Source organism: Lactuca sativa, chromosome 9 (genome assembly GCF_002870075.4).
Source record: "Lactuca sativa cultivar Salinas chromosome 9, Lsat_Salinas_v11, whole genome shotgun sequence".
Lineage (NCBI taxonomy): Eukaryota > Viridiplantae > Streptophyta > Magnoliopsida > Asterales > Asteraceae > Lactuca > Lactuca sativa.
In genome coordinates, this window is record NC_056631.2 from 215,404,808 (window position 1) to 215,423,137 (window position 18,330).

The following is an 18,330-nucleotide window of genomic DNA, read 5'->3' on the forward strand; positions in this document are numbered from 1 at the left end:
GAAAAAATATCTCATTTTAACAGGAAAAAAATCAAACTATAACAGGTACTATTTATTTATTTATTTTATTCTGACATCTACAAATATGATTTATTAAATATAAAGTAATATAGGTTACTATTTATAAATAAAATAATAAAAATATGATAAGATGTATTTTGTTATTTTAACACTGGGATAGAAACTTATTTTATTATTTATTAATTTTATTCTATCATCTACAAAAACATCCTTCTTTCATACTCTCGGGATTTATGTTTTTAAAGCTTCAAGAAAAAAGGCGTAAGGGGCTTTGTATACTCTCGGGATTTATGTTTTTAAAGCTTCAAGAAAAAAGGCGTAAGGGGCTTTGGCAGCTCCTTCGCTACGCTTCCTTCCATAAATCCAACTTTCACATTCTTTGCTTCACAATTCATCTTCCAATACGAAGGTAATCTTCACTTTTCTTTAATCTATCCCTTCTTCATCTTCCAGATCTTTTCATATTTATGTGTTTATGAACCCACCGATCAAAAAAATCTGTTTTTCTAGTAGTTATTAACTAGTTTTCTGAAATCGTTCTATACGGATTGTTAATATACAAGAGAAGTTATGAATTTGTTGTTAAACATGCTTTGAATTGTATGTAAGTAGTTCGTGATCGTTTGACTGAGTTTTTGGTTTCTGAAATTTTGATAATTATTTAGCTAGGGTTTTGCATGATAACTTTGTTTTGATTGTGTAATTTCAGGGAGAATTGAGTTATCTGCAGTTGCTACCTTTTTCTTCATGGCTATTATCAGTCGATAGAATCGATTTTGCCAGAGGTTTTGGGGGAGGATTTAGCGATATATTATTAGCTGAAATGCCGTCTACAAGCAGTTCCAGTATGTCGTTTGGGGGATTCCGATCAATTTTAGGATTTGGAAACGATCATAATCAAGTTCATATGGAGGAGGTGAAGAACGACTCTAAATCTCCACTAGATCGTGAACTTGAAAGGTTCCAAGAACAAGTATTCACTCAATTCCATGCACTTTCATCTTCTTCTCCCGATGAATTTCTCTCCATTTTTTGGATATCCAAGCTACTAGACGCATTCATTGTTTGTCAAGAAGATTTCAAGGTCATTCTCTTGAACAATTCTGAAAATTTCTCAAAACCACCATTAGATAAACTCCTTACAGAGTTCTTCGACAGAAGCATCAAAGCTCTTGACATATGTAACGCTGTTCGTGATGGAATTGAGAAAGTACGCCTTTGGGGTAAACACTTAGCCATTGTTTCAAGTGCTTTTGATTCAAAACAGAGAAACATGATAGGTGAAGGCCAGTTTAGGCGTGCAAGAAAATCATTAACTGATTTAGCCATTGTTATGCTTGATGATCATAAAGAATCTGGATCTGTGTTTTCACATAGAAACAGATCTTTTGGGCGTCCAAACAAAGGTAAAGATCTGAATCAACGTAAGCATGGACACTCAAGGTCTCTCTCATGGAGTGTTCCTAATTCATGGTCTGCAACTAAACAGCTTCAATCAATGTCCAACAGCTTGACTCCATTTCCACCTCGAGGAAATGAAAATGGTGGAAATTCCAGTCTTCAAAACTGTGTTTTCACAATGGGATTTGTTCTCATGTTTGTGTTATGGACTGTAGTTGCTGCAATCCCATGTCAAGATCGTGGTCTTTTCAATTTCTCAATTCCAAGACAATTCTCATGGGGAACTCCATTGTTCTTTCTTCAAGCTCGGATTTTAGATGAATCAAAGAAACGTGAACGTAAGAACAGCCCTGGGCTTTTAACAGAGATTCAACAAATGGAAAAATCAATCAACTTGATCTCAGATTTAATTGATTCTGTTCATCAGTTTCCATTGACAGAAGAACAACAGAAAGAAGTGAAAGATGGAGTTGAAGAGTTATCTTTGGTTTGTAGCTTGTGTAAGAAGGGATTAGATACATTGGATTGTAAATTGAGGGAAGTTTTCAGGAAGATTATGTATTGTAGGACTGAAGGGCTTGGAACATTGACCTCTACATAATCTTGAAGATCAAAATGTTGAAAAGAACAAAAAAAATGAAGGTGATATTTGTAATTTACTAGTAGCTTTTTTTTTTTTTTTTTTTTTTTTTTTTTATGTAAGAACATGCTATCTTTCTTTATTAATGTGATTTTATTGAATATGCATATAAAGATAGATATATCATATAATACAATCTTGCAAAGTTCAAAACTAGTTATTATGCTTTAGTATATAAATTATAAAAGACCCAAGAAAATGACTATATATTTAGGACCAAAATTGCAAAAATCAGCTATGCTTAGGGACCCAAAATAATCATCCTACTTAGAACAAGGACCAAAAAACCTCTATTAAGGACCAAAATTACTAATGGAAACATTTTACGACCAAATTTGCAAAAATAAGCTACAATTAATAACCAAAAACGTAATTTACTCGTCAAACATATAAAAACCCTTTGATAAATTGACAAAAAAAGGAGAATCGTGTTTGATCAAAACCAATTTCATCAACAATCTATTAATTTAGCATATGATAATATAAAAATAAAGAAAATGTCGGGGGTAGATATTGACATATTATAATTAAAGAAAGTCAATTATTTGAAATGGAACATGTTGAGATATGAATGAATTATGATTTATTGATTTATGACATGAATGACATGTTTATGTTAATAGGTATATAGACAATGATATATTTTGATGGTCCCCCTCTCCCTATAAATAGCTTCCATTGCTGGAAATATGGTGGTTTTAGTGGACAATGGGCATGCAACAGGCTGTATTATATAGTTTGGAGGTCAACAATGTTTGGCAATTGGTATCCATCAATTTTATCATATTAATATTAACTGTGTTTGTTACATGGGATTTGACTGAACTGAAAAGGATAAGACTGATTCGATTTATTAGGTGCTTTTTGTTTGTTACATGGACAGACTAAACTAAATGAGACTGAATAGAATAACAAGGCAATCTTGTTTTCTGCACAAACAAAATGTCTTGAGTTATCGTCCCATATTTTTTTGTGACAGAAAAAAGTTAATTTTTGTACCATTCATATTGGAATAAAAATTATTATTATTTTTGGATATTTACAGTGACTGATAAAGAATAATCATGTCTTTTGTGCAAACAAAAGATACCGAGTTATCCTCCCATATATTTTTTTGATAAAAAGAAAGTTAATTTTTGTTCCATTTACATTGGTATTAATTTTTATTAAGTGAAACTATTTTACAATATACTATGTAGATGGATTTGGAAAAAATGGTCTCTGGAGTAAACCTTTATTTCACAACTGGTCTATGTAGTATACTAGTATACATTTCACAACCTTTTAGCCCCGGTACCAAAATGAGTTTTTGATTTATTCCTTTTTTTTTTCTTATTTTATTAATCTTTTTAATTGATTTATAATTCCCTAATCTTTTGTAAAGCATGCTTTGTAGGTTTAGATCTCAAAAGCTCACGTGGGTTTTGTTTGTGACATACTTTTTACTTTATGGTTTGGGGAAAATTTCTATTGGAAGAAACATATTTTTAAATCAAATTTTATTTTTTACTTTATGGTTTGGGGAAAATTTCTATTGGAAGAAACATATTTTTAAATCAAATTTTATTTTAAGAACGTAATTTTATAATTAATGTTTATGGGTCTTAAGTCTTAGGTGGTGGTTTTTATTTTTAAGACAAAACTATAAAAGTAGTATTTGTGGTATTTATATTTTTTGGGTTTTGTCTTAAATCCCGATTTTTTTGGATTGATGGTCTTTTTGAGGTAATTTTATTGTGTATTTGATCCCATGAATATTAAAATGACTATAATATTTTTGGGGTATTTATTTTCTATTATTTTTTTAAAATATATATATATATATATATATATATATATATATATATATATATATATATATATATATATATATATATATATATATATATATATATATATATATATATATATATATATATATATATATATTATAATTAAAAAATAAGAGGAGCCGCACCACCACCTCCTCCTCCTCCTCCTCCTCCTCCTCCTCTCTCTCTCTCTCTCACACACACACACACAAGCACATCGCAATATAGAATGAAATCAATTACCAGCCATACCCACCATTGAAGCTACAACCAAACACCATCATCAACTGATTTTTTGGGTACTTAGCTTTTAAGATCCAAACTTAGAGGAAAAATCTGAAATCAATGAAATAAAGTCGCAACTAATGAATTTCAGAGACTTGATGATGGTTTGGCGATTGTAAAAACTTCATTTAATCCTGTGTAAATGAATCTCCATATCAAAAGACACGGGGTTATGCTCATTATATAGTGGAGATAATTATATATAACCCCCCCCCCCCCCCCCCCCCCCACAGAGAATACAAAGAGACATACAAATAAATGTAGTCTAATATCCCCCCTAAAGCGACAGGTAGTGGACCAAGGCGCAACATTCGACGAAACTGCTCAAATTGTTGACGAAGCAGGGTTTTGGTAAAGATATCTGCAACCTGAAGCTTGGTTGGAACGAACATAGTAATAAGTTCACCAGATGCAACGAGCTCACGAACAAAATGATAATCAAGGTCGATGTGTTTGGCACGTTTGTGAGCAACATGATTCCGGGTGAGGAAGAGTGCACTCTAATTATCACAAAGGAGGGTCGGTCGACCGGAAGGCAAAGCATGAAGCTCACGCAGAAGATGCAAAATAATCTCAGCGACAGTGTTCGCCATGGCCCGATATTCAGATTCACAGCTGGAGCGAGAAACGGTTGGCTGTTTCTTAGTACTCCAAGATACAAGATTACCTCTCAGGAATATCGAGTAGCCATAAGTGGAACGTCGGGTATCAAGAAAACGAGCCCAATCTGCATCAGAGTAGCCCACAATAGAGGTGGACTTGGGCCGAGAAAAAGTGAGACAAAAAGTGAGTGTTCCCTTCACATAACGAATAAGATGCTTCACAGCTTGAAAGTGAGCGACAGTCGGAGTAGCAAGATATTGGATGACCTGATTCACAGCATAGGCAATGTCCGGTCGAGTAATCGTCAGATACTGAAGTGCTCCAACCAATGAGCGATAGTGTATGGGGTCCTCATATAGGGACCACCACTAACAAGAGAGGTATTGGTGGCAAAGGGAGTCGTCATGGGCTTAGCATCAAATAGACCTGCACGAGAAACAATGTCATGATCATATTTGGCCTGGCTAAGGAAGAGACCTTGTGGAAGCGAAGTCGCCTCGAGGCCAAGGAAATAGCTCAAGCGCCCAAGATCTTTAATTCGGAACTCAGCATGAAGCTTAGCAATAAAGTTAGACATAACGGAGGTGTCAGATCCAGTGAGGATAAGGTCATCCACATACACCAACAAGTAAAGAATGCAGGGATCTCGGTGAAAAACAAATAAAGATTGGTCAGCCCGACTACAAGAGAATCCATTAGTAACCAGAAAAGAGCTCAACCGATGAAACCACGCACACAAGGCTTGCTTTAACCCATAGATAGCTTTGTTGAGCTTGCAAACATGATGAGGAAACTGAGTATCAACGAACCCTGGGGGTTGCTGCATATAAACTGTATCACCCAAATTGCCATGTAAAAAGCCATTATTAACATCAAGTTGACGCAGCTGCCACCCATTAACAATGGCGAGAGAAAGAACAACACGGATCGTGGCAGCTTTGACAACAGGACTGAAAGTATGCGAAAAATCAAGACCCGACACCTGACTAAAACTTTGGGCAACAAGACGAGCCTTATGTTGCTCAATACAACCATCTGCCCGATACTTAGTACGAAAAAGCCACCTGCAACCAACAATATCAGAGTGAAGCGGAAGAGGAACCAACATCAAAGTATTATTATGGTGCAACGCATGCATTTCTGAGCGCATAACATTACACCATTTAAGGCCACGCAAGGCAGTGACATGAGAAACCAGATCCGGAGAAGAGAGCACAGCCGATAACAGACCACAGGACTGAAGGTGCGCAAGATCAATCCGATAACGTAGCTTAAAAATCCCCGCCTTAGAGCGAGTGGTCATGGGGTGTGATGACCGGGGGGGGGGGGGGGGGGGGAGCACTTCGGGCTCAGGAGGGGCTGAAGCATACTCGTTAGTGGAAAATTGCACCCAATAGGACACAAGAATATGCCCGTGAAACATCATAGCGAGCCCGATTTCCACAATATGATGATGTTTCCGTTCAACCCACCCATTTTGTTGTGGGGTATACGGGCATGATATTTGGTGAAAAATCCCATGTTTTGTAAAAGAATTTTAACATTTTTGTTCAAAAATTCGGTACCCCCCATCACTGTGAAAGGTTTTAATTTTAGTGGAAAATTGCGTTTCAACAAATGTAATAAACATCTCAAACACCATATAAAAGTCTGATTTGGACTTAAGCGGATAAAGCCATGTGAACCGGGAAAAATCGTCATCAAACGTCACATAATAGCGATAAGAATCAACCGAAGTAACCGGAGATGGGCCCCAAAGGTCGCCATTCACCAAATCTAAAACACAAGTGGCATGTTTATCATTATTATAAAGGGTAAGCGGCATGATTTCGCTAGTTGGTACGTCGAACATACAACCGATTTAGGTAAAATAGAAGACACCAAAACAAGTCATAGTTTATTTAACAAAGAAATTGTGACAAATGACACATGTCCCAAACGGGAATGCCATAACTCAAAAGAGGCCTTCGATCCATTCCGAGCAAAGAAAGCACGCGCCACAAATTTATTAGGAAGAATGTAGAGCCCATGATCACATCGTCCGCGAGCTAGAGCCCGCTTCGTTTCCCGGTCCTAAATTTCACAATAATATCTGGAGAAAAGAGCATCCACATTATTATCACAAGTTAACCGGCTAATGCAGAGTAAATTTTTCGAGAGACGGGGAACCACTAACACATCCCGTAACCGAAGTCCATTAGCAAGAGAAGAAAGTCCAATAGATAAATTAGGAAGAGTATTACCATTACCAAATTGAACCGAGCCATCACCATTGAATGGTGCGGGTTGAGAAACCGATCCCGAGGAAGACACCATATGATCCGAGGCACCAGAATCAACATACCAATCCGGGTCGAGAGTATTATTGACATTACATTTGGCTAGAAAGGCTTTCACCAAGTTGGTCTCATTCATGGGGGCCGAAGAGGCAAACGAGGACAATTGCGTGCACTGATTTGCATAATGGCCATTGGTATGACATAGTTGGCAATGAGGGGAACGACACCCACGACCATGACTATTGCAAGCACCACCACCACGAGGAACCCCACGACCTCGCCCAATAGCCAATGAGGTGCGCCCGGGAGGAGTCTCGGCGGTGAAAGCAACGGGAGGCGGCGACGAACCATGAAGCGAGGTAAGTAACATTTCATGCCCCACGGCTTTGGCAAGCAAATGACGGAAAAGGTGAGCATGACGGGACACACAAATCGCTACAAAAAAAGGATTCAAAAGAGCCACCAAGACCACATAAAAACCAATGGCACTTGTCCGATTCATCAACCGCATGACCAATGGCCGCTAGTTGATCACAAATAGCCTTAAAACGACGAACATAATCCGAAACAGAAGCGATACCTTTAGAAAGGAGATGGTGTTGATCACGAAGATTCTAAACCCGCTCCATAGAGGAGTTTCCGTAGGTGGACTCGACAGCCGTCCAAACAGAACAGGCGGTGGAGAGACCCACCACCTCAGAAAATGCCTCTTCGGTGAGAGATGCTTGAAGCAAAATGAGGGTGTGTTGGTCCGCAGATTGCCACACCGCAAACTCCAAGTTCCCTATGGTCTTGTTATCAACCATAATAGATGATGGCGGGGCATTAGAAGAGCCATCAACATGGCCAAGAAGTTGTTGATAGGAGAGGAGTGGGGCCATTTAATTCACCCATAGAAGGTAATTAGTGGAGGAGAGGCTGTGATGAGGTGAAGGATGGTGTTCATGGGAAGGGAGGTATCATTGGGGTTGGATGTTGACATGATGGTGAGAGGGGAAGAAGAAAACCGGAAAGAAGAGAAGTGGAGAGGTGGAAAAAGTTTAATGAGGCAGAGGAAGGGAAGGGTTGGCTCTTGATACCATGTGTAAATGAATCTCCATATCAAAAGACATGGGGTTATGCTCATTATATAGTGGAGATAATTACATATAACCCCCACAAAGAATACAAAGAGACATACAAATAAATGTAGTCTAATAGATCCACAACAATGTGCAGAGACTCGATGATGGAGATAATAATAGAGAAATGTGACATCCCCAAAATCACGACCATAAAAGACCGGTTTGTTTATGCTTTGTTTAAAAATCAGAGTAACATTTTAAATAAAAGTGTTGCGGAATTTGTCCCAAAACAAAATATGATAAAGATTTATCAAAAGCATTTCCATAGAAATGTATTTCATTAAAAGACTTGGGATGTCATGTTCGTACAGATCAAAAGCATAAACAGTACAATATAAGCCTTACTACATTATTTCATATCCACAGGCCTATATCCGTAATCCCTCGTCCAAATATCCGTAATTATTTGAAAGCTATATTAAAAATTGCGTAAGCGTCGCACACTTACAGCGAATTTTATCGAAAGCCGGAACTTAATTGGAGCAGCGTTTCGAAACCTAAAGACTCCTTTTTCTCGGGACTCCGGGAGCCTCGGGGCTTCCTTAGGGTGCTAGGGGTTTTTTCTAGGGTTTAGGGTTGTAGAGAGAGAAAGAAACTAGAGAGAGAAGTGAAAAGGTGTGAAAAATGGAGCTGCCTTCGGTCCCCTTTTATAGTTTGTGAGGCCTCGGTACGCTGGGCGTACCTCGGACCTACGTTGGGCGTAGTGGCTTGGTCGTACTACACGCGTCACTTCGCTGCTGGGTTATCGTGGCACTCCTCCGAACCGTTGAATCTGAAGTCCGCTGGCGTACTCGGACGCGGGGCGTTTCTCTCGTACGCGAGGCGTAGCGAGGCCAGGTGTCCGAATCTGAAGACCAGACCGTGATCCGCAAGCTATGGCCCTGATCGAGCCACGTCATCCTCCTTTGCACCAACTTCGTAAATTCGAGTTACAACTTCAAAAATTCGTAACTTTTGCGTACGACCTCCGTTTTCGACGTTCTTTATATCCACGCGAAGGTAGGAACGTACTCTACAACTTTCGTTTAGACTCAGTCGACTAATTTTGACTCGATTTTAAATTTTATATTATTAACGGGCCGGGACAGGATTGGTCCGTTAAATCCTCATAACTTCTCCATCCGACATCCGTTTTTGCCCATCTTTTTCTCGTTACGCTACTCTCAACGAGATCTTCGATTCTCGTTTAGGTCGTGTCGGCTACAAATCACTCGATCTAATATTCGAATTTCGGGTTGTACACTGCTATTCCGAAACTTCGAAAAATCATAACTTCTTCATACGAAGTCATATTTGGGCGTTCTTTTTATCGATGTTCTTAGTTTAACATATTCTACGACTTTCGTTTAGATCGCTAAGGCTAAATCTCGCTTTATCGTAAATTCACTATTTACGCTTTCCGGTATCGTGCCGGTTCTGTCGCGAAACTTCGACAAGTCATAACTTCTTCGTTATAACTCGGATTTTGGCGTTCCTTATATCACCGGAATCCTTGTTTCGACCACTACAACTTTATGTAAAAATATCGGGCTTATCTCACACTTTAATTTTGACGCTTATTTTTATTATTTATTAATTATACATTTATAATTAAATAATAAGCACATAAACACACATAATTCACATAATACTCAAATATTTCATCTTTATTACTTCAAAAAGAGTTACAAGTGTAGAACTAGACTATTACATTGACAAAAATGCTTAGCCCTGAAACCTGGACGTTACAAGAAACAAATCATGGAACAACAAACGTAAATCAACCCACCTACATAGCACAAATTTATGTTTTTTTAATCTTGTGTTCAATTCTTAAAGAAACCATGTTTTTGGCATTCCATATTAGAAGAACCTATTTTGCATTGATTTTTCTGGTGTTAACTGGTATTAAGAAACAATTTCCCCATCAACACAAACCTCGATTCCCAAATCAACCCACCTCCAATCCATTCAATTTTGATGATGAAATCAACAACAATTCAACCCTAAAATTACCACTCTTCCTCCATCACCTGCACATAGCCACTGCGTTTTACCTACGATTACCACCACAAGTCCATCACCGCCTTAAATCCACCACCGCCACTGCCCCTGAAACTACCATTCTTCCTCCATCACCTGCACATCGCCACTGAAACCATGAACAATAGATTGACAAGAAACAAAGAGATAGTAAAGAGATCTAGAATGAGTTCAAGTTTAAGCCTAAATCTTGCTTCCATTGAAACTTACCTTCCACCCACGATTATCAATCGTTGTTTTTCTTGCTACTTAAATCGTAACCACCACCACCATCATATGCTTGACTGGAATCACTGCCTTTATGTGTTTCTAGTGTTGATGTGCTCATGATCAGCAACCGACAACCCCTGGTGAAACCTACATCTTCTCCATGTAACATCCGGATTCCCAGGTATTCTATGTTATTCATTTATTTTGAGTTAGAGAGGGGGACTCGACAAGTCGACGCCTAGACTCGTCGAGTGGGATCGCGATTTGCTGACTGGTTTAATGAATGGACTCGACGAGTCGGCAAGGTGACTTGAAGAGTCCATGCTGACGGCAGAAACCCTAAATCTTTGGGCCTGTGCCCTATTTAAGGGTCTTATAGCCCTCATTTGCGGCTACCAGTCCAGAGAGAGAAACCCTAGAGAGATTGAGCGAGTTGTGTGAGAGAGAAAGCAATTTTAATCCTTTTTGGTGTTGTTTTGCAAAGAAGAAGGTGTTTCCAGCTAGAGGAGGTCAAGAGGGTTGCTAATCCGTGGTTTCCAAGCTTGGATCTATAGTGTTGAGGTAGCAAATCGATCCTTTCTCTGTTTGGTTTAAGATCCTTGAATTTTAGGGTTTTATATACCCTTTATTGGCTTGAATTGTTGAGTATGTTGTCCCTTTGAGTGTTAGACTCTGGATCTGGACCTCTATAGGTCCAGAGGGCCTTATCCATTCTGCTTTATGTTGGTTCATGGAGGAAATGAGACTATGTTTCCATTTTAGAAGCCATTTCAACAAGGAAAGCCTTGTGTGCGTTGCATGAATGTCAATACTGAACCTTTACAAGATTATCGTGTTTGGGAAGGTCAGATCTATAGGTTAGAGAAGCAGATCTGACCTCAGAAGGTCATTTGAGTGTTGCCATGGAAGCAACTCGCCGAGTTCATAAGTGGACTCGACGAGTCGAGTTGAGGTTGCCCCGCGATTCGTGACAGGAGTAACCCATCGAGTGAAGGGATGACTCGACGTGCCAAGTGAGACTAGAAGGATTCAGAGGATCCACATGGACTCGACGAGTCGCCCATATGCACTCGACGAGTTGGGTCAAAGTTTGACCGTTGACTTCAGTTGACCTTAGGGTTTTGGTTAAGTTGATTCAAGAGAGTTCAGGGAGGGGTAGAATGGCCTTCTACCCAATCTTTAGAGATGAGACTATGAGAGGGTATTGATTAGGAATGTTATTCGGATAATAAGAGGAGGCTAGGTCGGGACGTCGAGCACGAGAGTTTAAAATTTATTTAAATATTTTCTAATTTAAATTTATTTTTGACATTACCCCTCCATCGTACCCCCCTCTTCCTCCTCCTCATATCTCTCTCTCTCTGTGTGTGTGTGTGTGTGTGTCTTTCTCCTTTCACTTGCAAATCATTTACAGGACCCATCTTCAACTTCCTTAGTCCTCATGCTTTTTCCCCTCTTTCATTTCATTTCTTAAACTTATTTGTTCTTTAGGTTGTAATCATAACAACAAAATTACATAAAGTTAAAGATTTAAACATAACCAAGTTCATTTTTGATGTTGACAGTGATGAATGCAATTCAAAGATCGCATCATATGCTAAAACTTTAGTAAGAGATTCATTTGTATCTGTACCTCTTACCACCTCCTACCGCCACCATCACTTCTCAATTCTCATTATTCTTTTTTAGGTTAGGTAAAAATCCAAATCGGGTTTATCAAGAAACATAATGAGAAATCCCAAATTGGTGGTGGTGGGTATAACTTTAACAGAAAAGGGCAGAGCCAAAGGTTGCCAAACACTTGTGGTGAAATGTGACGAGGATGATGGAGTAAAAGCAAACGACACCCAAATTGAAGCTCTTTTGCAACCAAACATCTGCACGAATGACGAATTCACATTTTCCGTTCTCTTATTTCATTGAAATCTGCTTCTCCGGCGATTCCAAATGAAACCTGGTGATGAGTGAAATCTGATTCTCTGGTGATTACGAGTGAAACTTGTTTCTCCGATGTGTAACGTCCTAAATTCCATAATAAAATTTTCATTTTTATAATAGAATAAACACTCATTTTTCATAAAATTACATACAAATCAAACCGTTTGTTCAAAAACCATTATACAAAAATCAGAGTTAAAAGAAGACAATTTGGAATCTCGAATCTCAAAATTGTTGATGTGTGTGTACAGTCTTGCATTTGCAATCCAATAAGAATCTGTAAAATTTTAAATCTACAAATGTAAGCACAAAGATTAGTGAGTTTCCCTAAAATACCACATACAATAAATATAACATCACATAGCTATAATGGGTCCTTAACAACCCAGGGTCCGTATCAACCCTGAGTTCGTATTGACTCTGAGTCCATATTGACTCCTAGCCCAGATCGGCTCCATGTATACAACCTGAAAGCACATAAGCAAGATGTAACATTCTTAAAATTTCATAAAAATTTAAACTTTTTGAAACCAACCAAAATCATAATTGTTTACATTGTAGTTTTCAAAACACATTTAACATCAGGATTTTTCCCAAAATCATAAAACATAATATGAAGAAGGTCATGATCAAGCCTTTTCCTTCCCACGATCATCTGAGGTACCTGAAACATAAACCAATGCTGTAAGCCCAAACCTTAGTGAGTTTCCCTAAAATACCACCACAACACATAACATAGATATTACAACAACAACATGCATAGAAAACCTTCAGCATGTATGGACCGCTGCACCGGGCCTTCAGCCTGTCTTGACCATTCTCCGGGCCTTTGGCCTGACTAGTCTGCCTTACAGGCCTTAGTCTATCCGGGCCACCCTGGGCCTATTAACCTTTTGCACATAGTAGGACCGCCTCAAGCCAACCAACCATCACATATCCACATATAACATAATCAAACATAACTAGCATATACATACAGTCACACAGGTCTAGTAGATCACTATAGCATAGTAATCATACAATAAACCAGGATAACAATCCAAAGGGCCGACATTGGTGCCTTCGACCCGAGAGTATAGTGAGGACAACTCACCTCACACTGACGAATCACACTAAAAACGTCTGGCTGCTGGCTTACTAAAATCCTGAACTATCACAACAAGTAAACATCCAATTAATAATTGGATTACCAACCTTGACTAATAACCCATACTTGGGGTAAATGGTCACTTTACCCTTTCCCTAATTGGACCAAGGCCCAGGCCCAATTCTTGATCCAAAAGCCCAAGGTTATTTAAGACCCATAATTGGCCTAATTTTTGAAATTGGGCCCAAACTCCTTTTTGGGCCTTATCCTAAGGTCCAACCCTTCACTTGGCCCAAAATACTCATACTCAGATAGTCCAATAAGGTCCCAAGCATTTAAGCCCAAAAGGTGGCCTAAAACTTGAAGCCCAAATTCCAAAATCAAACAGAAGGCGTACGCGGGGTGTACTCCTGCAATACGTGGGACGTACACCGAGCCTCGCGTTGACCCATATTAGGGTGGTTGACCAAGTACGCCGGGCGTAATTCCCCTTACATGGGGCGTACCCTCGCATATCCAAAAGTCTCATTTTGTGTTTAATGGCTTAAGCACTTAAGCCCAAACTACAGATCCATGGTCCAAATGCACCCTAGAGTCATAAATTCTCAAACTTTATGACTTTACATGTCCAAAAGTTCTTAATCCATTAAGACCCTTCTACCAAATGCATGGGACACTTCTAGCCATTGGGACCTCATTTTATGACTAAGGACCCTTCTAAGGGTCTGAAAGGACGACTCAAAACATCCAGGGCATGTTATGCTCAAGATGGAGCATTTGGGACAAAAAAGAAACATAAAATGACCCAGACATGAGATCTAACAAATAAACCATAAAGGTATGAACTTTATACCTTTAGATGGTGGAGAAGAGAGCCAAACTTCCAGATCTAATCTTTGCTTCAAGCTTCCAAGCTTCTTGATGCACTTCTCCTTCCTCTAAAACACCAAGAACACACTTTAAGGATCTTAATCTCACACTGGGCGGCTAGGGTTTTGCAAGAATGGATCTAAGACTTTGGAGGCTGAAAAGGTGGGGATAAATGAGCCATAAGGATGCTTAAATACCCCACAAACCCTAAAACTTATGGTTTCCTTTAGACATGAGTGTGCCGAGCGTACATACATGTACGCCCAGCATACTAGGGTGCGCCATAGCACGCTTAGCGTACCCACATGTATGCTTGGCGTACTCCTCTTGGCTCCAAAATTATAAATTTTCCACTAGGGCTTCCCATGACTACTTCTGTCCAATCTAAGGGCCAAAATAACATACATTAAAAACCAATTGATGAATTCAGAAATAACTGGATTCTTGGGATGTTACACAAGAGTCACAAAGACAACATTCACAATCTATACCTAGTATCCTACAATATAGTTAGATGAATCACCAAAGTGAAAAGTTGAAATCCCCTACTAATAGTCTAGCAGGATTAGCTACACGATCCTCCTAAACCAATCACAAGATAAATATCATACTATAGCTCAATATCTATATAAGTTTGACTAAAAGTTAAACTGGTAAAAAATTAAACGGTCAACGATCAAATTCCATTTCATCCGATCACCATGTCGTAGCCTTCCATTAGCCATGACGTGGGAGAAAAATGGAAAAGTAACCGGGCATCCCTTAGTCGCCATGTCGTGGCCTCCCTTTGCTACATCGTGGGAATTGGGTCTCAATAGCTTAATGGATTAAGCTATTTTCTTTTAAAATTAAGAGCTCCAAAGCTTAAATGTAGTCCTTCCCAAGGTCTTGATGGATAAAGTTTCCAACATTACCCATTAAGACATCCCAATAAGTCTAAATCTATAAACCTAGATCCATAATGACACCTTATGTAACTTCCCCCTCTGGCATGTATCATAATATTGTCCGCTTTGGGCTCCCGACACGAAAACTTCCCAGGGGGTCACCCATCCTGGAATTGATCTCGCCTGGGCATGATTAATTGTAAAGTTCTTATGGGATCTGTTGTCCCCACTTCTTTAAAATATGTTGTGACAAGCAAGGTATCCACACCCTTTATAAGGAAATGTTTCATTCTCTTTCCAAGCCGATGTGGGATCTGGTGCAACCCACCTTTACCCCTCATTATAGGGTTAAATGTTCCCGTCGAACACATCGACCATTTCCTTGACTCTGATACCATATGTAACATCACCCTTCTGACACGTATCACAATATTGTCATCTTTGGGATCCCGATACGAAAACTTCCGACGAGGTCACCCAATATGGAATTCCTCTAACCCGAGCGTGCTTAACTGAAGAGTTCTTATGAGATTTGTTGCCCTCAATGCTTTAAAACAGGTTGTGATAAGGAAGGTATCCACACACCTTATAAGGAAATGTTTCGTTCTCTTTCCAAGCCGATGTGGGATGTGGTGCAACCCACAGAGTGGACTTCGGAGTCCAATGAAGAGATGCGTATCCATTATCCTGCTATATTCAGGATCGAAGACTTCGAGGGTGAAGTTTAATTATAGTGGGGGAGATTTATAACTCTCGATCCTGCAGGTATGATTTTTCCTTGAATAGTTTTAAACATTTAGTGGTATTTTGAGTTCTCGCGGGGCATTGGATGACCTCCTACGCTCAACGTAGGAGAAATATTCCTTGCTGGCAATTAATGACTTACATTGGGCGTAAACCTAGCTATGAAACACGTAATGCACAGAACCTTAAAACCTAATTTCGAGGGATGTGAGCCTATTTAAAGGCTCTAAACCTCTTGAGGGCCTCTTCATACCCAACCTCTATACTCCCATCTGGTCCCTTCAAAACCCTAATAATTTGTGAAAGATTTTTGAGCTTTTAAGTGTTTAAGTGTGTGATCATTTGAAGAAGAAGACCCTTGGAGAAGCATCTAAGAGTTCCAGGCCTTGTAGATCCAGATCATTCACCTTGTTGTCCACCTCTTGGAGGTATAAAGTTTCCATCTTGGCATCTCTCATACTAGATCTAGTTAGTTATGCTTTTTATATGTTTTTGTCCCATAACCTTGGATATTATAAGTATGATCTACTTGTTGGATTAGGTGTCTAAGCCCATAACTGTAATTGGTATATACTTGAATTGATAGTATCACATTCCTTTTGGGTTGCTCGCAAAACTAGCAACTAGACATGATGATTTTTGGAGAGAGAGGTCGATTTATATTTGATTAATAAATTGAAATAAATAATTTGTTAATATATTATGAGAATAATATATTAATTAGAAGTAGTAATATTTAATTAATAATTAATCATAAATTAATTAGAATTAATTTTGGGATTAAAGAATTAATTAAAAGTGCAGAGACTGAAGTGTAATTGTTCAATAATTGAGAAAGAGGAAATCTAGAACCCTCCATTAGGTATGGACGGTTTCTTAGAGCCTAAGAGATTCTAGTATAATGCCTGGTGGATAATCAAGAAGGTGGATAATTACCCAATTTAAGATAATATTGGATTTGAGCTTATGTAGGGTTTCATGACTGCACTATAAATAGAGCCATAAACCTTAAATTTTCAGCCACTCATTCTTTTGAAGAGATAGCCGAAATTTCTAGCCTCCCTCCTCTCTCTATCATCTTCCTTTTCTAGTGTTGGGTGTGAACCACTAGAAGCGTGATATTTGCGACACTTGCTCTCAAGGCTTCAACAACACAAGGATTTTCCAGTGTTATTACTAAATAGCAATCAAGGTATGTTTCTTCTAACCCTATTTGTATTTTCAAAAATATGCTAGTGTTCTAGGTTTTCTATTTTTGTTGTTCAAACTTGTATGTTCAATTAGATAAAACATAGATCAAGAATTAGGGTTTCATGCACACATATGAATTATATGTTTTGTATAATACCCATCAATGGTATGAGAGAGTAGATTTAGTTTTCTATTGAATTGATACAATTGTTGAACTTGAACAAGGAGAAGAAAAACAGAATCGTCATTTTGTTCTGCCATCATGATGTGGTGACCTACGTTTTTGCTCTGCCATGACGTGGTGGGCTGTCAGATCTATAAAATTCGGTTTTATGATTATCTCATGAATTGGTTAGGATAATTAACTTTAATAATGTTTTAACTGTATAAAACTGAATATTTTTCAAATATTCGATATTCTTATCTTGAACTCATGATTGGTTTAAATTTTAAATTATAAAATTAATTTCTTCATTTTTAAATTTAAATATAACCTAGTATTTTTGAAATGTTTTAAAAATACACCCTTATACTATATGTAACATTAAAAGTCTAATATTACTATATGTATAATACGAGTCAGTCGAAACGCTAGTTCGCCTCATTCTCAAAGTCATACTATAAGGGGAGTTTACGGAAGCAACCTATAAAATGACCGCCACTGGGTATCCACTCTTACCCACCGCTCCCTTACACGGTAGAGGGTCATTTTCCGAATGAGTTTGATAGAAAAACCTAATCCTCATTAATAATTATAATGAATTATAAATTAACTAAACATATTTTTTTTTATAAAATTCCCAATCCTACTTCAGGAAAAATGTGAACTTGTATGCTAACCCATGAAATTACACATTGCACTTTATGAGTCATTAGTGGAGCGCGAGTGGTTAACCGGCACACTAATAGGGGCAAACAAAGAGTGGCAATGGGTGTCTCACAAATTACCATTGATTAATGGAGTTTGTGTGGCTAACTGACACCTTAAAATGAAATGATAAACGACATCGAGAGTACCAAGTTAATTTGCATGATTATTCACATATTGTTTGTGATCCTCGGTATCTCAGTCAGAAATGGAAGAGCATAATCGAGATTAAACATGCCACTGTAAAGTTTAATGATTCTAAAAAATATTTAGGAATTTCATTTAAAACAAAATTCGTTAAAATTTCATTTTTTGATGGTGAAATTGGTAAATCGTCATTCACCTACCT

At 38.3% G+C, this 18,330-nt stretch overlaps 1 protein-coding gene across 1 annotated transcript; it reads left to right on the forward strand.

Moving 5' to 3' along the window:
* The first annotated feature begins 250 nt into the window (after window positions 1–250).
* On the forward strand, window positions 251–2,081 carry LOC111903439 (protein ROH1). The gene is made up of 2 exons (XM_023899212.3): window positions 251–430; window positions 731–2,081. Exon 2 carries the CDS (start codon window positions 845–847, stop codon window positions 2,021–2,023), a length of 1,179 nt encoding a protein of 392 aa, XP_023754980.1. The 5' UTR covers window positions 251–430; window positions 731–844; the 3' UTR covers window positions 2,024–2,081.
* Window positions 2,082–18,330: the final 16,249 nt, after the last annotated feature.

Bases quoted from the DNA above. Each gene is read 5' to 3' on its own strand.
- LOC111903439 (XM_023899212.3), top strand. From the start codon at position 845: ATGCCGTCTACAAGCAGTTCCAGTATGTCGTTTGGGGGATTCCGATCA.